Raw genomic sequence first — 25,844 nt, 5'->3', positions numbered from 1 at the left:
GTGAATACAAAGGGGGAGATATTGGTGGAACGAGTGAAGACAAAGGGGGAGATTTTGGTGGAACGAGTGAAGACAAAGGGGGAGATATTGGTGGAACGAGTGAAGACAAAGGGGGAGATATTGGGGGAACAATTGAAGACAAAGGGGGAGATATTGGTGGAACGAGTGAAGACAAAGGGGGAGATATTGGTGGAACGAGTGAAGACAAAGGGGGAGATATTGGTGGAACGAGTGAAGAAAAAGGGGGAGATATTGGTGGAACGAGTGAAGACAAAGGGGGAGATATTGGTGGAACAAGTGAAGACAAAGGGGGAGATATTGGTGGAACGAGTGAAGACAAAAGGGGAGATATTGGTGGAACGAGTGAAGACAAAAGGGGAGATATTGGTGGAACGAGTGAAGAGTAGGGGAAGATATTGGGAGAAAATTGAAGATGAGGGAGAGATATTAGGGAGAAGATTAAAGGGGAGAGGAGCATAATGGGAGAGGATGAAGGGTATGAGGATATTGGTGGAGCAATACAATGACAGGAGAGTGGAGAGATGGGGGACAAAGCCATAGAGTAGACATTAAAGATTACATTAATAAACAATCTTCATTAACAACTATCAAAATATATCATAGAAAAAATACAAAACTGGATTTATGTTATTTGAATAAAATCAGAAAAATAAATTCACGTCTGTGAGTTGCCCTAGTACAGGGGAGGGAGAACAGTTTATTTGATTTACATCACCTATTGTACCTTCAGCCAAGACTACAGTATTGATGAAATGTGATCATAAACCATTAAAATGTTTATGTCTAAATGGTCAGCGCATCCAGTACGGTCACTAGTATGAGATATTCGTATAGAGGCACCCTCCCGTTAATACTTCATCATAGTGGGGTAGAGATGTCCTTTACTATAGGCCTCTTGTTATTACTGGAATAATATCCCCTTCATATTGGCAGTCGTTATTGTAGGTTTCCTCGTTCTGTCTCGTTATACATTATCACTAATTACATGGCAGTCTTGTCATAGGCAGCAAGTGACATGATCAGGGGAGGCTGACTGCAATTGTGTGTAAATGTGACCTTTTCTTTTTACAATCACAGTGCCCCTTTAACCCTATTTTTGTATCACAATTGTATTCAGAAAATCATTTAAAAAAAATATAAAACACACGTACGATGTACAGATGTGTCCACCTATATCTAGCCTCCTTGCGTGTTAAGCAGCTCTTCTAGTGGCGCAGTTATATCTGCAATGTACGTTATAGTGTCAGCGCCTATGACATTATAACGCATCATGTCACATGCAGATACAGCCGCAGTCGCACACAGAATATAGACACGCCGCATATCAATTAGCAGAAGCTGAGTGTGCGTCCTGGTCGCACCGCTTTGCCAATAAGACGCATTTTTAAGGGACAAAGGTGCATGAAAAGACGCTCGGTGCCCCCGAGTCACACAGGCGCTCACATGTTATGTGTAACGTGACTTGTAGCACGCGGAGGATAGATGTATGTGGACACGTCTGTACTTGATACTATAATCTATTGACATTACTAGCAAGATCATACGTCTTACTAGATGTAACTTAAGTTTGCAGCACAGTATATGAGAATAGGTATACAGTACATGGCTATATGCGGATCTCACCTTTCCAGAAGATTTCACACCTCTGATGAGGCAGAGAAAGACAACGACCCAGGACAAACCCAGACATCCTAGGATGGGTAGCCGGATCTCACCGAAATCCCCAATGTCGCCCGACAGCCGAAGCACATAACGCCTGTAATACAGAGACCGGGTCAGACACTATCTGTAAATTGCTAGGCCACCAGACCAGAGATAGCACTTGTATTAGTAACTATATATATATATATATATATATATATATATATATATAGTATATAGCACACACATATTATCCAGCACTTCACAGGGAATGTTTGGCCAATCACATCAGTCCCTGCCCCAGTGGAGCTTACAATCTATGGGGTCTATGTACTTATCATTGGGGAGAGATAAAGTTGTAACATGACAGTTAGGAGCTGATTGGTTGGTACTTTAGCTCTCTCCAAAGCTTAGTACATAGACCCCTATATTTCTTATCACATGAACACACACACACAATATGGTTATTATTTTGGCGTGTGGGAGGAAACTGAAGCAAATCCATGCAATTACAATGAGAACATACAAACTCCACACAGATAATGCTTTGGTCAGGGTTTGAATTCATGACCTCGGGGCTGTGAACCTATAAATCTAACCATGCTGCCCTAAATACAGTAGCTGCTCAATGTAAATGCCCCATAGGGTTGATAGTATGTTAGTCATGTTATATTTTAGTGCTATAGCATTGTTACTCGGTTGATTTTGTTCCTCGGATATGTAATACGTAGCACAGGGAGAAATGTTTCATGCGATGGGAGGGGGTCTAGATAAAATGATTTCGCTGTTATGTAGACAATGAAATCCATTAGGTATGAGGCACGCACAAGTCCTTCTCTTGTGCCTCAGAGACAATGCTTGGAGTTGGCCATTTAAAGAGGTATTTCCTGTGCGCCTCAATGGCTGGCAGTCTGGACCCTCTGTGAGTCTCGTCATTAGCTATTATAACCTCCCCCTCCCCTCTCCCCCGTCTCTAGTGTACAGCTCCCTCCAGGAAACATTGGGCATTGTCATCTCTTCCTCTGCAGGAGAATGGCTATTCCATAGGCTGTCAGCACCATAGGGCACGAGTCCCTGCAGGGGCACCTTCTGCACCTCTTACCCCTGTCACTCACAATCTAATGTACAACTCTCACAGAAGTCTCTGTAGCTGGGAATGTACTACAACTCCCAGGAGGCCCTGCTTGTCCTCTGCCCACTGGAGAACTGGAGATGCTGCACATTCACACAAGGGTGATGGTTACTCGCTATCAGGATCCTGGCTGGTTCCTGGCTTCCTGGCAAACACCGCTCCGTAAGGGGGGGAAGTTGCAGGGTGAGACGCCAGAGTGTTGGGACAATGACACAATGGCCATTTACCATCTGCAGGGAGATCAGCACTTAGCACTGTTCTAGGGGAGAAAGCAGAGCTTAGCTTACAATACAAGGAAGCCTAACGCTGTTATGATGTACATTCAGTATAATGGCCCAGGTTCGCTTAATGGTGCTACCGTCCTGCTTATTGCCACATTTCAGCTAAGTCTGTTCAACGTTCTCTGTACAGCTGCCATACAATAGATCTGCTAGCTGCATTGGGCTCAGACACCTGGGCATTTATAAACAAGATGAAGCCAAAACCTTGTGGCTTCTCTGTGCCTATAACAGAGCGCTCACCGCGTGTCCTGAAATGTCCTTGGGACACAGGATGTAAGGAGCGCTCACGGCTCAATGTGTGTTCAATGCCGGATGTTTCCATCTCTGGGGCTTATTCTGTGCCACACACAATGTTGGTGTAGGACGCAGTTGTTTTTTTTCTACTGCACAAGCATCGAAGTCACACTGCGCACGTGTAAAGGGTCCGTGCGTACAGAGGCGCTGTTGCAATTAGGACGCATGGAAGACGCATGATAGTGGTTGCATGCGGAGACTCAGAATCGCTCACATCGGAGGCCATATTCAGACTGCAAATCTGCACCTAATATGGGGCTGGGGCAAGTTTTGATGCTGGTGTGAACGATGGTTGATGCTGGTGTGAACGATGGTTGATGCTGGTGCGACCGATGGTTGCACCTAAAGATGCACAAGACAGTTTTTCAGGGTCTCAAGAAACTCAAAACTGGGAGTCTCAGTCCCTGCACATTCAGATGCACGACTGTACCTGTGTGTTATTCTGGATCTTGAAGTTTGGATGGAACCTCCAGAACATTCCTCATTACGTATAAGATTTGAGGGTCTATGTCAGGGGTTCTCAACCACGGACCTCAAGGCACACTAACAGTCCAGGTTTTAAGGATAGCCATATTTGAGCACAGGTGTCTTAATTAGTACCTCAGTTATTCTGATTTAACTACCTGTGCGCTAGCATGGATATCACTAAAACCTGGACTGTTAGTGTGCCTTGAGGACCGAGGTTGACAAACACTGGTCTATGTACTAAGCTTAAGAAAGAGATAAACAGGATGGAGATAAAGTACCAACCAATCAACTCCAACCTGTCACTTTATAGGCTGTGGTTGAAAAATTACAGGAGTTGATTAATTGGTATTTATCTCTGTCCACTTTCTCTCTCCCCAAGGCTTAGTAAATAGACCCCTTTGTACATAGGGCCTGATTCAGAGACGGACGCTCTGAACGAGCGCTCAATCTGAAACAGGACGTTTTTTTGTTTTTGTTTGGCCTCCTGGCCGCTCGCATAGCTGTGGGTGACCACCAACAGCTATTGCGAGCGGCCAGGTTGATGGTCGCGATGGTCAAGACCATCGCGACCATCGGGCTTGCGACGAGACCCTTGTGGTAGGGTCTCGTGGCTGCAAGCCCCAGAGAGCTTCTGGCTCTAATAGAGCCGGAAGCTCTCCCACTGACATCACTGGTGATGTCAGTGGGGCTGCCCCCAAACGTCAGGCGTTCCTTCGGGAACGCCTCCGTTTGGCCAGCCACCCCCCATGCCCGCCTACCAAACGGGGTGAGCTGTCAATCACCATCGACAGCTCGCCCCCTATGGTGCGAGACCCGGAGCGACGGGGCACCCGTCGCTAGCTGGGTCTCGCGCATGCGCACGACGGAGCCGGCTCCGTCGTGCGCATGCCCAGTGGGCAAACATCGACCCGGTTGCGATCGCTCAGCACTTGCGACCGGGTCTGAATCAGGCCATTGACGACTTGATCACATCTCCATCAGAAATCTCCTGGACGAAGTACTCTAAATCACCAATTTTAAGTAACAACTCAAATTATATATCTTCATGGAACATGGAAGGAATGGTAATATAATGTGTACGGCACATGGAAGGAATGGTAATATAATGTGTACGGCACATGGAAGGAATGGTAATATAATGTGTACAGCACAGGGAAGGAATGGTAATATAATGTGTACGGCACATGGAAGGAATGGTAATATAATGTGTACGGCACATGGAAGGAATGGGAATATAATGTGTACAGCACATGGAAGGAATGGGAATATAATGTGTACGGCACATGGAAGGAACGGTAATATAATGTGTACGGCACATGGGAGGAACGGTAATATAATGTGTACGGCACATGGGAGGAACGGTAATATAATGTGTACGGCACATGGAAGGAACGGTAATATAATGTGTACGGCACATGGGAGGAATGGTAATATAATGTGTACGGCACATGGAAGGAATGGTAATATAATGTGTACGGCACAAGGGAGGAATGGTAATATAATGTGTACGGCACATGGGAGGAATGGTAATATAATGTGTACGGCACATGGAAGGAATGGTAATATAATGTGTACGGCACATGGAAGGAATGGTAATATGTGTACGGCACATGGGAGGAATGGTAATATAATGTGTACGGCACATGGGAGGAATGGTAATATAATGTGTACGGCACATGGGAGGAATGGTAATATAATGTGTACGGCACATGGGAGGAATGGTAATATAATGTGTACGGCACATGGGAGGAATGGTAATATAATGTGTACGGCACATGGGAGGAATGGTAATATAATGTGTACGGCACATGGGCGGAATGGTAATATAATGTGTACGGCACATGGGAGAAATGCTAATATAATGTGTACGGCACATGGAAGGAATGGTAATATAATGTGTACGGCACATGTTCACATGTTTCCAAATATATGTGACTGATCCCTTCAGTGTATAAGCTTTGTGGATTTCCAGGTCCGCAGCCAGGAGAGTTAGGATGTATGTATATAGCTGTCATAAACAGATGAAACTCCTCGATAGGGAGCCCCATCCCTATAAGCAGGGCGTCTGTGTTTTTAGTGGGGCTACAGATCGGGTACATGGCATTATACATAATGTACTGTATATAGATAAACAGTTAGGTCCATATATACAGTCAGGTGCATAAATATTGGGACATTGACAGAATTTTCATATTTTGGCCTCTATTCACCACCACAATGGCTTTGTAATGAAACAAACAAGATGTGCTTTAACTGCAGACTTTCAGATTTGAGGGTAATTACATCCAAATCAGGTGAACGGTGTAGGATTAACAACGGTTTCTATATGTGCCTCACACTTTTTAAGGGGCCAAAAGTAATGGGACAAACTAAACAATCCTAAATCTAACTTTCACTTTTTAATACTTTGTTGCAAATCCTTTGCAGGCAATTACAGCCTGAAGTCTGGAACGCATAGACATCACCAGACGCTGGGTTTCATCCCTGGTGATGCTCCTCCAGGCCTCTACTGCAAATGTCTTCAGTTCCTGCTTGTTCTTGGGGCATTTTCCCTTCAGTTTTGTCCTTCATCAAGTGAAATGCATGCTCAATTGGATTCAGGTCAGGAGATTGACTTGGCCATTGCATAACATTCCACTTTTTAGCCTTAAAAAACTCTTTGGTTGCTTTTGCAGTATGCTTCGGGTTATTGTCCATCTGCACTGTGAAGCGCCTTCCAATGAGTTCTGAAGCATTTGACTGAATATGAGCATATAATATTGCCCGAAACACTTCAGAATTCATTCTGCTGCTTTTGTCAGCAGTCACATCATCAATAAATAAAAGGAAACCAGTTCCATTGGCAGCCATACATGTCCACGCCATGACACTACCACCACCATGCTTCACTGATGAGGTGGTATGTTTTGGATCATGAGCACTTCCTTTCCTTCTCCATACTCTTCTCTTCCCATCACTCTGGTACAAGTTGATCTTTGTCTCATCTGTCCATAGGATGTTGTTCCAGAACTGTAATGGCTTTTTTAGATGTTGTTTGGCAAACTCTTATCTGGTCTTCCTGTTTTTGAGGCTCACCAATGGTTTACATCTTGTGGTAAACCCTCTATATTCACTCTTGTGAAGTCTTCTCTTGATTGTTGACTTTGACACATATACACCTACCTCCTGGAGAGTGTTCTTGATTTGGCCAACTGTTGTGAAGGGGTTTTTCTTCACCAGGGAAATAATTCTTCTGTCATCCACCACAGTTGTTTTCCGTGGTCTTTCGGGTCTTTTGGTGTTGCTGAGCTCTCCGATGCGTTCTTTCTTTTTAAAAATGTTCCAAACAGTTGATTTGGTCACACCTAATGTTTTTGCTATCTCTCTGATGGGTTTGTTATGATTTTTCAACCTAATGATGGCTTGCTTCACTGATAGTGACAGCTCTTTGGATCTCATATTGAGAGTCGACAGCAACTGATTCCAAATGCAAATGTCACACCTAGAATCAACTCCAGACCTTTTACCTGCTTAATTGATAATGAAATAACGAGGGAATAGCCCACACCTGTCCATGAAATAGCTTTTGAGTTCATAGTCCCATTACTTTTGGCCCCTTAAAAAGTGAGAGGCACATATAGAAACCGTTGTAATTCCTACACCGCTCACCTGATATGGATGCAATTACCCTCAAATTAAATCTGCAAGTCTGCAGTTAAAGCACATCTTGTTTGTTTCATTTCAAAGCCATTGTGGTGGTGAATAGAGGCCAAACTATGATAATTCTGTCAGTGTCCCAATATTTATGCACCTGACTGTATATTTGGATGCAGACACAATATTCATCATTTTGGCTCTGTACGCCACCACAATGGTATAATATGGTATGAAACGTTTAGGAATTGCAGCTATTTCAATACACAGTCCCCTTTTTCAGGGGCACAAATGTAATTGGACAAATTAATATAATCATAAATAAAATGTTAATTTTTAATACTTAGTTGAGAATCCTTTGCAGGCGATGTCTTCCTGGAGTCTGGAATCCATGGACATCACCAAATTATTAACGTTATTATTATTATTATTATTATTATTATTAACAGTTACTTATATAGCACAGTATATTCCGTTGAGCTTTACAATTGGGAACAAACAGTAATAAAACAAGACTGGGTAATAACAGATAGGCATAGGTTGGAGGGCCCTGCTCGCAAGCTTACAATACCCTCCCTTGTTATGCTTTGCGAAGCCTATACTGCTGCTGTCTTTAGTTGTTTGTTTGTGGGTTTCTCTGCCTTTAGTTCTGTCTTCAGCAAGTGAAATGCATGCTTGATAGGGTTGAGTTTAGATGATCGCAGAATACTCCACTTCTTTCTCTTAAAAAACTCCTGGGCTGCTTTCTCAGTATATTTTAGGTCATTGTACATCTGTACTGTGAAGCGCCGTCCAATCAACTTGGCTGAATTTGGCGGAATCTGAGCAGACAGTAGATCCCTATACACTTCAAGATTCATCCGGTTGCTTCTGTCACATCATCAATAAACACTAGTGACCCAGTGCCACTGGTAGCCATGCATGCCCATGCCATCACACTGCCTCCACCGTGTGTTACAGATGATGTGGTATGCTTCGGATCATGAGCCATTCCAAGCCTTCTCCATACTTTTTTCTTCCCATCATTCTGAAAGAGGTTGATCTTAGTTTAATTTGTCTACAGAATGCTGTTTTTCTAAGAATGTTTTTAATGGTAAAGTCTAATCTGGCCTTTCTGTTCTTGAGGCTTATGAATGGTTTGCACCTTGTGGTGAACCCCCTGCATTTTCTCTTGAGAAGTCTTCTCTGTATGGTAGACTTGGATACTGATATTGCGACCACCTGGCAGGATGTTGTGAAGGGGTTTTTCTTTACCATGGAAAGGATCCTGCGATCATCCACTACTGTTGTCTTCCATGGACGTCCAGGCCTTTTTGTGCTGCCGAGCTCGCCAAGGTGTTTTTTTTCCTCAGAAAGCATCAAACTGTTGACTTGGCCACTCCCAAGGTTCCCGCCATCTCTCTGATGGATTTTATGTTGTTTTTTTTGCAGCCTAAGGGTGGCCTGTGTCACTTGCATTGAGAGCTGAGTTGACCGCATGTTGTGGGTTCATAACAAGAGTTTCTAAACGCAAATGCCACACTTGGAATCAACTCCGGACCTTTTGCCTGCTTATCTGATAAAGAAATAACAAAGGAATGACCCGCACCTGTCCATGAAACAGCTTTTGAGTCAATTGTCCAATTACTTTTGGTCCCTTAAAAAAGAGGGGACTACATATTAAACAGTTGTAATCCCTATACCCTTCCTCCAATTTGGATGTGAATAGCCTTAAACTAAAGGCGATAGTCTACTCTTTAAGCCCATATTTATTATATAGCTGTAACTTGGATGTGTTTTGGTAAACAGCTAAAAGAACAAAACTTGAGTTAGTTCCCAAATATATATGGACCTAACTGTACACAGACCCACGCCAGCACCCACCTCCAGTACTCCTCGCTTGGGCTCGTCCTCTTCACAGTCTGGTTGAGAATGGTCGAAAGGTTGAACGCGGCCTGATGGCTGGTGAGGTTGAGGCTGGAATTGGTTGAGGGGCTTAGCACGCCGATGCAGTTCTCCGTGTTCCAGAGATTATTACAGTAAGTCCACGGCAGGATGCGGTTCATTGACATGAAGAAGTAGTAAAAGGCGATACAGATAACCACGTTGTAATAAATACCAATATAGGTGGAAACCACCATCATTCCATAACCTATACCTGATGGGGAAGACAAGATGGCGGCAGATGGTTGGCAATGGTGAACAGCACTTACAGTATAAAAGGTCACTGTACACTACAAGCCATGCTAATATTAAACATACATTATCATTATTGCTAAATATTTTAAAAGCTTTCCACTATGGTGACGGTTTTGTGTTGGTATAATGCACACCTTGTTGTTCCATTATCGCATATGTTCTGCATCCTTCTAACATCTGACTGGAATTGTCATTTAAACAAAAACTATACAAAATGCACATAAATGCTACAGTGGTATTTGCGGCTGTATGGGTGTAATTGGACAGCGACGGGGCGCTTGCACGTAACCTAAGTGTTCGGAGGGCTCGTCGCGCAAAAATATGAGATATGGTAAGAACTTACCCTTGTTATCTCTATTTCTACGAAGTCCATAGGGTTCCACAGGATACCTTGGGGTATAGGTGTGACGTCAGTCGCAGGGCACCAAAGAGTTAAGCTTTCAGCCTCCCAGGATGCACTAGGTCCCCCTCCTATACCCCGCCCCCGGGCCAAGGCACCTCAGTTAGTTACCAAGCCATAGGCCGGAGGAGGAGAAGGAAGAGAGAGAACAAAGATCTGGACACATACAAGAATCACATTCTCACCAGAGGGAGACGGAAAACCGGTGACCAGAGCAAAGCCCATCTGCAGCACAGGTGCGACAGGGCGGGAGTCCTGTGGAACCCTATGGACTTCGTAGAAATAGAGATAACAAGGGTAAGTTCTTACCATATCTCATATTTTCTACTTCAGGGTCCATAGGGTATCCACAGGATACCTTGGGGATGTCCCAAAGCAGTATCCTTTAAGGGTGGGGACGCTCCTGTGCAGAAAGGAGAATCCGCCGCCCGAAGGAAGCATCCTGAGAGGCGAAGGTGTCAAACCTGTAATACCTCACGAAGGTATGGACAGAAGACCACGTAGCAGCCTTGCAGATCTGAACTGCCGAGGCACCACGTCGAGCTGCCCACGAAGGACCCACAGACCTAGTGGAATGAGCCTTCAGAGAAGGAGGGACCGGTAGGCCTTCATGAAGATAAGCTTCAGAAATAGCCATACGGATCCAGGCTGCCAAAGTTTGCTTTGAAGCAGGCCAACCCTTTTTACGGAAGCCAAAGAGGACAAACAAAGCGTCCGACTTCCTAAACGAAGAAGTGCGGTCAACATAAGTCCTTAAGGCCCGCACAACATCCAAAGAGGCCTCACCCACGGAAAGACCCGGTGAGTTAAAGGCCGGAACAACTATTTCCTCGTTAATATGAAACTGGGAAACAACTTTGGGAAGAAACTCGGGCCGAGTGCGGAGCACTGCCCTGTTCCCATAAAAAACCAAGAAAGGGGGTCTACAAGAAAGAGCCCCTAACTCAGAAACACGTCTGGCCGAAGCAATGGCCAGAAGGAAAACAGTCTTAGCTGTTAGCCATTTAAGATCCACTGAGCCCAGTGGTTCAAACGGCGGTCCTTGGAGAGCCCTCAGGACCACAGCCAAATCCCAAGGCGCCACAGGTGGAACAAAGGGCGGCTGAATGCGGAGAACACCCTGCATAAAGGTGCGCACATCCGGGATTGTAGCAATCCTACGGTGAAACCAGACAGATAGGGCCGAAACCTGTACCTTCAAAGAAGCAAGGCGAAGCCCATGATCTAGTCCCGCTTGCAGGAAGGCGAGAATCCGAGACAGACGAAACTCCCGCGGTGCATAACCTCTCGGTCGACACCACTGGAAGAACGTATGCCACACGCGATGGTATATCCTCGCGGAAGACGGTTTCCGAGCTCGCAACATGGTACGCACCACAGAGCTGGAAAACCCCCGGGACCTCAGCATGGCCGTCTCAACAGCCACGCCGTCAAAGACAGCCGAGTCAGGTCCGGGTGAAGGCAAGGACCCTGAGACAGAAGGTCCGGTCGTAGCGGCAACCGCAGAGGAATGTCCACGGACAGACCCTGAAGGTCTGAGAACCAGTGCCGTCTGGGCCACGCGGGAGCTATCAACAGGAGCGTCCCTCCTTCCTGTTTGAATTTCCGGATTACCCGTGGAAGAAGGGAGACCGGAGGGAACAGGTATGCGAACCGGAACGTCCACCGGACGGACAGAGCATCCACCAGAGACGCCCCTTCGTCTCTTGTGCGAGACCCGTACACCGGCAACTTGTTGTTGTGCCGGGACGCCATGAGGTCGATTTCTGGAAGACCCCACCTGTCCACCAGTAGTTGAAAAACGTCCGGGTGCAGGGACCATTCCCCCGGATGAACGTCCTGGCGACTTAGAAAGTCCGCCTCCCAATTGAGCACTCCCGGGATGAAGACCGCTGATATGGCCGGAAGATTGCGCTCCGCCCAAACCAGGATCCGAGAGACCTCTACGAGAGCCGCCCGACTGCGAGTTCCTCCTTGCCTGTTTATGTAGGCCACGGTGGTAGCGTTGTCCGACTGGACCTGCACCGGGCGACCCTGGAGAAACCGCTGTGCCTGCTGGAGAGCATTGAAGACCGCACGGAGTTCCAAGATATTTATTGGAAGCTCCGCTTCTGTCGGCGTCCACCTGCCCTGGAACAAGTGTGGACCCGAAACTGCTCCCCAGCCCCGAAGACTGGCGTCCGTTGTCAACAGGACCCAATTTGGAACCCAGAACGGACGTCCCTTGTTGAGGTGGGTCGTCTGTAACCACCACGTAAGGGACAGGCGAACCTCCTGGGTGAGCACAATCGTCTGGGACTTCAGAGACTGAGTCAGCCCGTTCCACTTGGACAGGATCAGGTGCTGCAGAGGTCTGGAGTGAAACTGGGCGTATTCCACCATGTCGAACACCGACACCATGGAGCCCAGTAACCTCATCGCCGAGTGTAAGGACACCCGGCGGCTGTGCAGACAACTGCGCACCCTTGACTGTAAAGCAGAGATCTTGTCCTCCGTCACGAAGATCCTTTGCTGTCCCGAGTCCAATAAGGCTCCAAGATGCAGAATCCTCCGAGACGGGATTAGAGTGGACTTCTGCCAGTTGATTAGCCAGCCGTGCCGTTGCAGCAGTGCAATGGTCAGGTCCAAGTGGCGTAACAGGAGCTCTGGAGATCCTGCCACCAATAACAGGTCGTCCAAATACGGCAACATGCGGACTCCCTGCAGCCGCAGAGAAGCCGCCATGACCGCCATCACCTTGGTGAAAACACGTGGTGCTGTTGCCAGGCCAAAAGGTAACGCCCGAAACTGGAAGTGGTCGCTGCTGATTGCAAACCTGAGGAACTGTTGATGGCGCCAAAGAATAGGGACATGCAGGTAAGCGTCCTGTATGTCCAATGACACCAAGTATTCCCCAGGTTCCAGCGCCAGAATGATGGACCGTAGGGTCTCCATCCGAAACTTCGGGACCCGCAAAGACTTGTTGAGTGCTTTGAGGTTGAGAATCGGACGATATGACCCATTGGGTTTCTGTACCAAAAATAGATTTGAATAGAAACCCTGGCCCCTCTGGGAGAATGGAACCGCCACTATAACTCCAGCCTGGAGCATAGTGTGCAATACCTTCTGCAGCTCCGTAGCCTTGTTCCGGTCTGATGGGAGACCCGTGGTGAAGAAGCGAGCCGGGGGTCTGTGCCGGAAGGAGAGGGCGTATCCGTGGGAAACCACCTCCAGAACCCAAGTGTCTGTCGTAGTGGTCGACCAACACTGGGCGAACTGTAGCAGGCGGCCTCCCACCCTGGGATCCCCCAAAGGGAGGCCCGGACCGTCAGGCCGCAGGCTTGTCATCTGGCTTGGGGGCCGGACGTCTGGTACTCCATGCCTGCTTCCGGGGCTTGACCGATTTCTTAGGGCCAGCCTGTCGAGGAAACGACTGTGGTTTGGGCCTGCCCTGGGCCCTAGATGACCGAAAGGACGATGGTCCCGAACCAGAAGGAGCAGCGGCCGACGGGAGACAGGCAGATTTGGCTGCCGCCAGCGTGGCCACAATCTTATCCAGATCCGGACCGAAGAGAACTTCTCCGGTAAACGGCAACGCTTCCAGACCTTTCTTGGAATCTGCGTCCGCCTTCCAGGATCGCAGCCACAAGGTGCGACGAGCAGCTACCGCTGCTGAAGAAATTCTAGACACCAGAGTACTAATGTCTAGAGCCGCCTCGTTGATGTAGGTGGCCGAATCACGGAGATTGCCAATCAACTCCGCCTGATCGGCCGGACAGTCGGATTCAAAAGAAGCCTCTAATGAATCCGCCCAGCGCTCCATCGCTCTGGCAACCCAGCAAATGGCCATAGCCGGCCGTGCTGCCCCCCCTGCAAGGGAATAAGCGGACTTCAGGCAGATTTCTACCTTGCGGTCCGTAGCATCCTTAAGGGAGGACATGGATGGCATCGGCAATGTGGCACTACGGACAAGACGGGTCACGTGAGAATCCACCTGTGGAGGGGATTCCCACTTCGCAAAATAATTATCCGCGAACGGATAAGCCACCGCCAGGCGTCTCTGCGGCTGGTATCTTTTGCCAGGTTGTTTCCACGCCTCCTCTAAATGGTCCACCAACTGACCCGAAAGAGGAAAGACTGTGGCATCGCCCTTCACATCTTTGAAAAAGGCATACTTAGATTTAGCCGCTGGGGGAACTTCGTCCTCAATCACCAAGGCTGTGCGGACCGCCCGAATAAGTCCAGGAATATATACTTTGGACTTAGCATCAGCGTCCTTAGTATGGAGAGGTTCCTGATCGTAAGGATCTAGAATCTCCCCATCATCAGACGTCCCTTCGTCATCCTCATAAGGAGCGGACAGAGACGCCACCGGCCTTTTATGAGACCGCATCACAGACTCCCCTTGCAACACATCCGACAAGTGCTGTACAGAACTCGTCAGGGAGTTAACCCACGCTGGCTCCTGAGAACCCGGGAGCGGGGAAATAGGGAGACTGTGGGGTACCACCAATTGTCGTGGGAACCCCTGCATGGGTGACGACACCACAGACTGCTGGGACAAACCCATCGGAGTAAACGCGGGCTGCGGAGCTAACTGGCCCACTAAAGCTGTTAACGCCTGAGCGAAACAAGCCCAGGGCGGCTCCTGTACCGGTGCTGTAACCGTAATAGGCCGCGCCATGGACAAACACTGCCGGCAAAGGCCCTCCGCGCTACCCTCCCCCTCCGCTAACGGTACTTTGCACGTGGTACACTGTAGCCGGAGGGGAAAATCACTTTCAGACATGATGGCACCACGTATGTGACCTCTCTCACCAATTAAGTATTAAATAGGCGAGAGACCACCCTGCAGCACCGCACCGCAAGGGCTTTAGCAGAAAGAACAGGGACAGTAATAAAGCTGACAGTTTAGAGAAGAAAAGATTACAGGCAGCAGCGCTAGCACAGTCACATACAATGCAGAAAAATAACAATTCCTGCACTAACAGCGCTGATCACTCAACTACACAGACACAGGGCCTGGTAGGACACAGCGCTGCATACACAGACCTGACCACAGCGGAGGAGAGGTATGCGGGGGGACCCAGACCACGATGCTTCCGTCCAGCGCTTCCAGCAGCGTTCACCATGCGTTCTGGAGAAGATGGCCGCCGAGGAGCAGAGAGGAGGCTGGCCTGGGGGAGGAGCGCTGCCACAGGACCAGTCGGCAGCATGCAGAAAGGGCTGTGTGCAGCGGGGGAGGCGCCGGCTGTGAGACAGGGAAGGCGCGCTCCCCTGGCATGCATTTAACCCCTGGGACGCCGCAGCGCTACCGCTCTGCTGCGGTCCGCTGTCCCAGGGGGTAGTGGAAGCGCAGGTTGGTCGCCTGGCTCCACGCTGCAGCCAGTCCCCAGGGAGCCCCCTGCCTGGGGACTTAGGACCATGTGATCAGCGGGGACCCACCGCGGGACCCCGCTGCTTACCTCTGTCCCCCTTGAATCCGGCCATGGTCCGGAGCATCTGGGGTCACCGCTAGCTGTGACCCCAGACGCCCACCAGCATCCCCGGATCAGTACCGGCGTTCTGGTACCGGCGGGGTGTAGGGAAGACAGCATGGACGTCAGGACTGACTGTCCATGCTGTTCATCCAGTTGTGCAGCCACAGCTGCATGAAGAATAAGCTTCAGGGGCTCTTCTAGCCCCCACTCCAACAGGTGCACCCGACTCCGGCCGGGCACCAAACTAAACTGAGGTGCCTTGGCCCGGGGGCGGGGTATAGGAGGGGGACCTAGTGCATCCTGGGAGGCTGAAAGCTTAACTCTTTGGTGCCCTGCGACTGACGTCACACCTATACCCCAAGGTATCCTGTGGATACCCTATGGACCCTGAAGTAGAAATAGTTAGAATTGCAAGCAGAGCGTACGCAGAGATCCCCGATTTCAGACAGGACTCTTGCAGCAGGAACGGGGCTGGTGTATGGGGGCAGTTACTTAGATGCGTGCAACTAGGCAAACAGCTGAAGATCCGCATGTGGATTTGTGCTTGCCATCAGCCTCAAAGACTTACTGATCACCATGAGGTGCAAATCTGCAGCACTATTGCCCTTCTATGATAATGCAACGGGTTTGTTTAAGTGCACCTGATTTTCTGTTAATCTACAACAGGGGTGGGGAACCTTTTTTCTGCAAAGGGCCATTTTGATATATATAACATTATTTGCGGTCACGGTGCAGGCCACGCCCCCTCCGCGTGACCTCACAAGGGGGCAGTGCCACAATTGCCGGTGAATACAGCAATGCCCAGAGCATCCTGAGGATGCACCGGGGAGCTGTCAGAACAGCGGTGTGACCGTCTCAAGCTTCCTAAGGATGGATAGATTCTAGCTGCAGGGTGCCATTCTAGGCACCCTGCTAACCAGATGAGGCTAGCAGAAAAAAGCTCAGAGGGCCGGACCAAATGATTCCGCGGGCCTTATACGGCCCCCGGGCCTGAGGTTCCCCATCCCTGATCTACAAGGACATACAGGCCAAATAGTGATGTAAAAGTCTGCACTAGCCTATGACAGAAGGGGAAAAGGAGCAGACTGAGACATGACTTACCATGCACACATTAGTTGCAAATGTAGCAACAAGTGGCAGAGTACACATCATATAACATGAGCTAGCAGGGGTGGAGAAGGCACATGCATGAGGGTTGTACCCAATTTTAGTTGCAAGGGTCTCAGCATTTTTCTATTCCTCTAGATTGGTGCCTGTATAGTACCGAAATTACATATGTTTTCAAAATATTACTTAATATGACAGCTCATCGCAGTACAGTAGGTGATTGGCTAAAACCTGGAATCCTTTTAATGAAAGATAAACTGTAAATAAAATAATCTTATAAATATGAAAGTGTTATTGTGTCACTGATTCCACCGCAGTGTACCGAAAGGGAGCGCAGCAATGGGAAACCACTTGCCCCATAGATACCTGATCATAGAACATTTAAATGATGTCTAGCTGTTACTAAATGCATTTGATAATGATACAAAACACACTTTCAGAAACGAAGTTCAATAGACAATCACAATTGAGTGAAGAACAAATTACGTACAACCCATATTGAGATTAGGAGTCTAGCGTCTGATCATAATACCTTTAAATATGGGGCTCACTCTCCACACCCCAAGGCATCCCTGACTGGCAAACTGTCCGAATGAGAGTTCCATAAAAAACAGTGGGATCCCGCAGAAAACCAGCATGATGAAATATGGGAACATAAACGCTCCTGGAGGGAAAACATAATAAAGGAGAGTCATAAAAAAAGGCAGAACGGATAATGGGAGAGTCTCTATAGCAACAGCAATGATGATGTGAAACGCGTTACTGGATACGAATATCCAATAGGAATGGCAGAAAGCCTCTGGGTGATGGTATATCGAAGTTTCATAAGTTAGTGCTGCACAATATGATATTGGAAGCGCTACATAGATGCTGAATACAGCTTTTTGCAGGCAGTAGCCTTAATAGTCATGTAACCAAGGCCTTGTGGATAATGTTGTACGATAATTAAAAGTAGTCATTTTTTTAAGCAAAGTTTGTTTTTCATGTCAACTATGGAATCAATTATCTATTATTACTGCAGGTGAAAATCTATTGGTTTAAAAGAAAAATGTTAATTTAATCAAGTGAAGATATTTTCTACCTGCATAGAACTTTAGTACAGGTTGAGTCTCCCATATCCAAATATTCTGAAATACAACATGTTTTTATCATGACTGAGATAGGAAAACCTTTGTTTTTTTGATGGTTCAATGTACACAAACTAGTTTAAAGCCCCAAACTATTAAAAATATTGTATAAAATTACCTTCAGGCTTTGTGTATAAGGTGTATATAAAACGTTAGATTTGGGTCCCATTCCCAAGATATTTTATTATGGTATGCAAATATTCCAAATACGGAATATTCCGATATCCAAAATACCCCTGGTCCCAAGCATTTTGGATATGGGAGACCCAACCTGTATATTACTTTGCACAAACCCTTCAGCACCTTTTACCAGATGCATTGCTCTCTGGGCCTGATTCAGACCCGGTCGCAAGCGCTGAGCGCTTGCAACCGGGTTGATGGTGGCCCACAGCGCATGCGCACGACGGAGCCGGCTCCGCCGTGCGCATGCGCGAGACCCGGCTAGCGACGGGCAATCCGTCGCTCCGGGTCTCGCACCAAAGGGGGCGAGCTGTCGATGTTGAGTGACAGCTCGCCCCCTTTGGTGGGCGGGCCGGGGGGGGTGGCTGCCCAAACGGAGGCATTCCCATGAGAACGCCTGCCGTTTGGGGGCGGCCCCACTGACATCACGAGTGATGTCAGTGGAGAGATTCCGGCTCTGTTAGAGCCGAAATCTCTCTGGGGCTTGCGGCCACGAGACCCTACCACAAGGGTCTCGTCGCAAGCCCGATGGTCGCGATGGTCTTGATCATCGCGACCATCATCATGGCTGCTCGCTATAGCTGTGGGTGGTCACCCACAGCTATGCGAGCGGCCAGGAGGTCGCACAAAAAAAACCCCAAAACGCCCTGATTCAGAGCGAGCGCTCTGTCAGAGCGTCCGGCTCTGAATCAGGGCCTCTGTTTCTTCTATATCCAGAAGCAATGGTAATTTCTAAATCAAAGTCAGAAAGATATAAAGGCCTTGCTGAAAAGCACTGCAGAGGAAGCGACATTTGGGAGTTTTGTACCATCTCTCACCTCCTCCATTCCGGTAGCAGAGATAGGGAAATCTCCAGACGTTACCCAGTCCCACCGCGTAGCCCACACTGGTCAAGACAAACTCAATCTGGTTGCCCCAGTTTCCTCTCTTCACATTCTCGTCTCTCTTCCTGGCCTCGCCGGGCACCGCCCCGTTCTGCAAGAGAATTTCCTCCACTCATTAATGTATGTATGGTAAGGACTAATGGCCGGCACCTCCATATAAACAAGAGATAGACTCGTTCTGTTGGATTATTATCAATGAGGTTATAAACAACACCGATAGATTGTTGGGGAGATATATCAAAACTTTTGAAGAGAAAACGTAGAGAAGTTGCCCCTAGCAACTAATCAGCTTCTAACTGTCATTTTATAGACTGTGCTAGATAGAGGATAGCTATTAGCTGATTGGTTTATATGGGTAACTTTATTTATTACCAGTTATTTATATAGCGCACACATATTACGCAGCGCTTTACAGAGAATATTTGGCCATTCACATCAGTCCCTGCCCCAGTGAAGCTTACAATCTATATTCCCTACCACATGTAGACACACACACACTAGGGTTAATTTTTGGTGGGAGCCAATTAACCTACCAGTATATTTTTGGAGTGTGGGAGGAAACCGGAGTACCTGAAGGAAACCCACGCAAGCACAGGGAGACTATACAAACTCCACACAGTTAGGGCCATAGTGGGAATTGAACCCACGGCCTCAGTGCTGTGAGGCAGTAATGCTAACCATTGTCAACAGTTAAAATGTAGACACAGTTAAAATACTGACATAACTAAAACCAGTAAACAGCGAGCCTGTCATGTAAAGACTGATGGCAATTAGCAACTCAGATGATACTAACGATTGTAATGCTAATTGCAGTAAAATTTACAGTCTGATTGTAATTAGCATATGACAGTATGCTCTGATCTGCTGTAGAGCTACGCATGCCAGCATGTGTATTTACATTAATTACATTAATTGCAGTGGCAGTTAATGAATGTATGCATGTATTATATATAAACACATAGGGCCGTATTCAATTTGAGGCGAAATGTCGGAATCGGCGAATATTTATCGCCGATGACGTCATTTTCGCCTATTTTCATTATCCCCGTATTGAATTGCATTGACTTTTCGCCGGTGCGAAAAGTGAAAGTAAAAAAACGGGGATAAATATTCGCCTTGCCTTTAGCTGGCGAAAAAAAATGCAGAATTGGGGTTTAGGGGTGCAGGCTTAAAAAAAATTAGCCTCCACCATTGGGAATGACCCCTTAAAACGATCTATGTAAAAAAAAAAAAAAAAATCGGGACACCCTAATTCTTTTTAAAATTTGGGGTGAAAAAAAATAAAAATAAGAAAAACCACTTCTAAAATAGTTAGATTCCAGAGGGGGTCAGAAGTATGCGGCAGGTGTTTTCTTCAATGCCGGTGACAGCGGCAGGTGCATTTTGTGGAATTTTAAAAAATCATTTGAGAGACTTAAAAATTTTAGACTTCCTTCAGCAGACAAAAATGGGGATACCCATAGTGATCCCCCATGTCTGGACATCTTTAGGGGGTCCCAGGCATATTTCCCGAAAATTCACGTTTTTGTTCGTAGATGGTGCAATAAAACGGGGATAAATTGTCACTTCTCTTTAGCAGGTGAAAAAAAGTTCAGAATTGGGGTTTAGGGGTGCAGGCTTTAAAAAAATAGCCTGCACCCTCGGGAATGGCCCCTTAAAACGAAATGTGCAAAAAAAAAAGTAAAAAAAAAAAAATCGGGACACCCCAAAAAAATTTCGCAGCATGGCGTCGTTTATTGTATCGTCCTATCTGCTGTGCAGCACAGCCAATGGGATGATGTGATGAACGACCTGCCTGCACGCACTAATGGCCGTACACACTATAACAGTGGTCGCCAACCTTAATTGAGGTGTGAGATACTTTAGTTAAATGAAACCTCTTGAAGAGCTACTAATATTGTAAAAAATAAAAATCTGGCTAATAATAACCGAATTGAAGGTCATTTAATGAAAATTTTAAACAAACAGAAATGATAGAAAATAGCAATGCATGTAATTATTACAGTCATATTGTTGTAGTTTGTAAATAAAATGTAAGCACAGGCACAGGTCACTGTTAATTACCGGCTCCAAGGAGATACCTGCAGTAGAGGAGCGAAAGATACAGTATAGCCAGGGCTGCTGTGTGATTTTCCGGCAGGGCTGGGGAGTCACTCACTCCGCCATATCGCAGACGGTGTGGGTGGAGCCACAGGGAAGCACGTCAGGTGATTGCTGCAGAGGTTGCAGCAATCACCTGACGTGCTTCCCTGTGGCTCCACCCATGGCGTCGACATCACAGGGGAACACGCACCAGAGGTCACTTCCTCCTTGTTTACTCGGCAGTACTGCAACTAGATGAGCTACCAAAATTAAGACCACAAGCTACAGGTTGGAAACCACTGCACTATACGATCGGCATGATATATCGTAAGACGAATCGCATAGTGTGTACCCATCTTAAGTTTTAACTGTCCAAGATTTGACTACATCCCGTGGTTAAAGACTGACAAGACCTCCATGCCCTATGAGGCCTCAGGGCCTGATTCAGACCCGGTCGCAAGCCCTGAGTGCTTGCAACCGGGTCAATGGTGGCCCACAGCGAATGCGCACAACGGAGCCGGCTCCGTCGTGCGCATGCGCGAGACCCGACTAGCAACGGGCAATCCGTCGCTCCGGGTCTCGCACCAAAGGGGGCAAGCTGTCGATGTTGAGTGACAGCTCGCCCCCTTTGGTGGGCGGGCCGGGGGGGTGGCTGCCCAAACGGAGGCGTTCCCATGAGAACGCCTGCCATTTGGGGGCGGCCCCACTGACATCACGAGTGATGTCAGTGTAGAGATTCCGGCTCTGTTAGAGCCGAAATCTCTCTGGGGCTTGCGGCCACGAGACCATACCACAAGGGTCTCGTCGCAAGCCCGATGGTCTTGATGATCGCGACCATCATCATGGCCGCTTGCAATAGCTGTGGGTGGTCAACCACAGCTATGCGAGTGGCCAAGAGGCCGATCGAAAAAAAAAAAGCCCGGCACTGATTCAGAGCGAGCGACTCTGAATCAGGCCCTCAGTCTGCTCAGCTTATCGTTCTTGTGTACGTATGGAGCTTATATGCGTAACCAAACTTCCAAATAACATGTTATTCCAAATTCTAAAGATAAATCTGAGTTAGTTTGTTTGTTTTTACTCCATTACTTGGGCCTACGGTCTCCAAAATATGGGGGGAGATTTATCAAAACTTGGAGAGGTAAAGTACAAACCAATCAGCTTCTAACTGTCATTTGACAGGCTGTGCTGGAAGCTGATTGGTTAGTTTTTTATCTCTCTCCAAGAATTGATGTCTCCCCCTGTTTTTTATTTACCTTAATTGTTTGTTTTCTTCTACATCCACCCCCCATACAAACCACTGCATTCTGTTAGCTGCTAAATATTGTGTGAATATTAACCCTGCACCTGCCAGGTGAAGGAGGTACGAGGTACAAACTTACACATACTTCATGTGCCAAAAATGCAGATTATGATGATTACGACAATTAACACATTTTATAAAAGAAAAACAATGTTTCATTTACAAATAACGTGGAGAGGAAAATTACATTTTTCAGAAATGTAAAAAGGCCTATTTGGATTTTTCTTCTTACAATATTAAGACCAGAAATCATCCTATTTTTATTGTTTTCAATTTGTGGACCAAAGAGCTCATTCAACCGTCATTATCTGCAGCAAACGTGGCATTAAAAAGTAAAATATATATTTGGCTGAACTCACAAAAGTTTTGGTTATAAAAGAAATGGAGGAAGAAGATTGAGTTTGTAAGGCTATTAAAGTCACCTTTAAACGATGGCTGTCGGGGTGGTGTGACTTCTGAGAACCTCACACGTAAAAAGTTCTTTAGAAGAAAAATTAAGATTTAAAAATTGTATTTTAATTGAACAATTCTGGTATTTGCCAGATGGGCTGATGTGAGTATCGGTGGCTGGTCTGGGTACCCTAACGTTAAAATAAAAAGTACTTTACCAGTCCCAGTCTGGCCATGCCTGTCTGCATTTACAGAAAGACAGTTTGTAGGTTAGATGTGAATATGATTGCTCAATCACTTTCAGAGCAGCTGTGGGTTTTTTATTAGGCACAATCTGTTTACAATGTATGAAAACTTTTCCTTATGAGGTATATAGGGAAATGTTTGATTCAAAATGAAAGCAAAGGATTTAGCTTCCACATGAAGCAATGTCAAGGGTCTACGACTCTCTGTTTGTCTGCCCATCACAGTAGGACACTGACTGTCTGGATTCGCACAAAGGCTGCTCTGTTCTATCGCTTTGTGAGAAGCCCCCTCACCTTGTATAGAAGACCTGGGAGTAACTGCCTGAGAACAGAGCATATACTGTCAGTGTCCAGCCTTTCTCATGTCACTTTCCGTCCAGATGATGTCTTATAAATACCCAAAAGCATCATTAAAAGCTTCATATTTGTACCTAAAAACGGTGGACTGGATCTCTCAGACATCTCAATAAATTGTCTATGGTCCAGCTGAGTGCATGCATACACAGAGAGAGCACATAACATGTATAGCATTACAGGGCAGTATTGAATGTACAGTTATCACAGAGTATTATCTAGTGGCACCAAGTAGTATATAATGGCCTCTGGCTTTAGAGGGTAGCACAGGTATTACAGAGAGGTAGTCTATATAGTGTCACAGAGATTATATGGCAGAAGAGGTTACAGAGTAACATAAAGTGTCACAGAAGAGGTATATAGTGTTACAGAGTAGCATAAAGTGTCACAGAAGAGGCCTATAGTGTTACAGAGTAGTATAAAGTGTCACATAGAGGTATACAGTCTTACAGATTAGTAAAGTGTCACATAGAGGTATACAGTGTCACAGAGATGTATATAGTGTTACAGAGTAGTAAAGTGTCACATATAAGTATACAGTGCTACAGAGTAGTATAGAGTATTACAAAGAGAGTTACAGAGTAGTATAGAGTGTCACATTGAGGTATACTGTGTTACAGAGTAGTAAAGTGTCACATAGAGGTAAACAATGTTACAGAGTAGTATAAAGTGTCACACAGAGGTATACAGTGTTACAGAGTAGTAAAGCGTCATAGAGGGGTACAGTGTTACAGAGTAGTATAAAGTGTCACGTAGAGGTATATAGTGTTACAGAGTAGTAAAGTGTCACATAGAGGTATACAGTGTTACAGAGTAGTATAAAGTGTCACAGAGAGGTATATAGTGTTACAGAATAGTAAAGTGTCACATAGAGGTAAACAATGTTACAGAGTAGTATAAAGTGTCACACAGAGGTATACAGTGTTATAGAGTAGTAAAGCGTCATAGAGGTGTACAGTGTTACAGAGTAGTATAAAGTGTCACGTAGAGGTATATAGTGTTGCAGAGTAGTATAGTGTCACACATATGTATACAGTGTTGCAGAGTAGTATAGAGTGTCACATTGAGGTATACAGTGTTACAGAGCAGTAAAGTGTCACGTAGAGTTATATAGTGTTACAGAGTAGTAAAGCGTCACAGAGTAGTATAAAGTGTCATGTAGAGGAATACAGTGTTACAGAGTAGTATAAAGTGTCACAGAGAGGTATATAGTGTTACAGAATAGTAAAGTGTCACATAGAGTAGTAAAGTGTCACATAGAGGTATACAGTGTTACAGAGTAGTATAAAGTGTCACAGAGAGGTATATAGCGTTACAGTGTAGCATAAAGTGTCACAAAGAGGTATATAGTGTTACATAGTAGTAAAGTATCACATAGAGTAGTAAAGTTTCACATAGAGGTAGACAGTATTACAGAGTAGTATAAAGTGTCACACAGAGGTATATATTGTTAGAGTAGTAAAGTGTCACTTAGAGGTATACAGTGTCACATAGACGTATACAGTGTTACAGAGTAGTAAAGTGTCACAGAGAGGTATCTAGTGTTACAGAGTAGTAAAGTGTCACATAGAGGTATACAGTGCTACAGAGTAGCATAAAGTGTCACAGAAGAGGCCTATAGTGTTACAGAGTAGTAAAGTGTCACACATAAGTATACAGTGTTACATAGTAGTAAAAAGTGTCACATAGGAAGTATATAGTGTTACAGAGTAGTAAAATATCACAGAGGTATACAGTGTTACAAAGTAGTATAAAGTGTCACATAGAGGTATATAGTGTTGCAGAGTAGTATAGTGTCACACATAGGTATACAGTGTTACAGAGTAGTAAAAAGTGTCACATAGAAGTATATAGTGTTACAGAGTATTATAATGTCACATAGAGGTATATAGTGTTGCAGAGTAGTATAGTGTCACACATAAGTATACAGTGTTACATAGTAGTAAAAAGTGTCACATAGGAAGTATATAGTGTTACAGAGTAGTAGAGTGTCACATAGAGGTATATAGTGTTACAGAGTAGTAAAATATCACATAGAGGTATACAGTGTTACAAAGTAGTATAAAGTGTCACATAGAGGTATATAGTGTTGCAGAGTAGTATAGTGTCACACATATGTATACAGTGTTACAGAGTAGTAAAAAGTGTCACATAGAAGTATATAGTGTTACAGAGTAGTATAATGTCACATAGATGTATATAGTGTTACAGAGTAGTATAGAGAGTCACATAGAGGTATACAGTGTTACATAGTAGTATAAAGTGTCACATAGAGGTATACAGTGTTGCAGAGTAGTATAGTGTCACAGAGGCATACAGTGTTGCAGAGCAGTATAGTGTCACACAGAGGTATACAGTGTTACAGAGTAGTAAAAAGTGTCACATAGAGGCCTATAGTGTTACAGAGTAGTATAAAGTGTCACAGACTAGAATAACGTGTCACATAGAGGTATACAGTGTTGCAGAGTAGTATAAATGGGACACAGAGGTATACAGTGTTACAGAGTAGTAAAAAGTGTCAAATAGAGTAGTAAAGTGTCACATAGAGGTATATAGTGTTACAGAGTAGTATAAAGTGTCACAGAGAGGTATATAGTGTTACAGTGTAGCATAAAGTGTCACAAAGAGGTATATGATGTTACATAGTAGTAAAGTATCACACAGAGTA

At 45.9% G+C, this 25,844-nt stretch overlaps 1 protein-coding gene across 9 annotated transcripts in view; it reads right to left on the bottom strand.

Annotated features, from left to right (window-relative positions):
• Positions 1 to 25,844, bottom strand: part of SLC6A9 (solute carrier family 6 member 9) — a 164,810-nt gene that overhangs the window by 14,979 nt on the left and 123,987 nt on the right. For all 9 annotated transcript variants that reach the window (XM_088460671.1, XM_088460670.1, XM_088460669.1 and 6 more), the window contains 4 exons: positions 18,740 to 18,896; positions 17,147 to 17,278; positions 9,334 to 9,607; positions 1,645 to 1,777 (listed from right to left, as the gene is read on the bottom strand). In XM_088460671.1, the coding sequence (XP_088316797.1) occupies positions 1,645 to 1,777; positions 9,334 to 9,607; positions 17,147 to 17,278; positions 18,740 to 18,896 (696 nt within the window). The remainder of the gene's footprint in view (positions 1 to 1,644; positions 1,778 to 9,333; positions 9,608 to 17,146; positions 17,279 to 18,739; positions 18,897 to 25,844) is intronic.

Source organism: Taudactylus pleione, unplaced genomic scaffold, assembly GCF_031769625.1.
Source record: "Taudactylus pleione unplaced genomic scaffold, aTauple2 ptg000969l, whole genome shotgun sequence".
Classification (NCBI taxonomy): Eukaryota; Metazoa; Chordata; class Amphibia; order Anura; family Myobatrachidae; genus Taudactylus; species Taudactylus pleione.
Note: the sequence above shows the minus strand (reverse complement) of the source record. Positions and strands in the feature narration are given on the sequence as shown.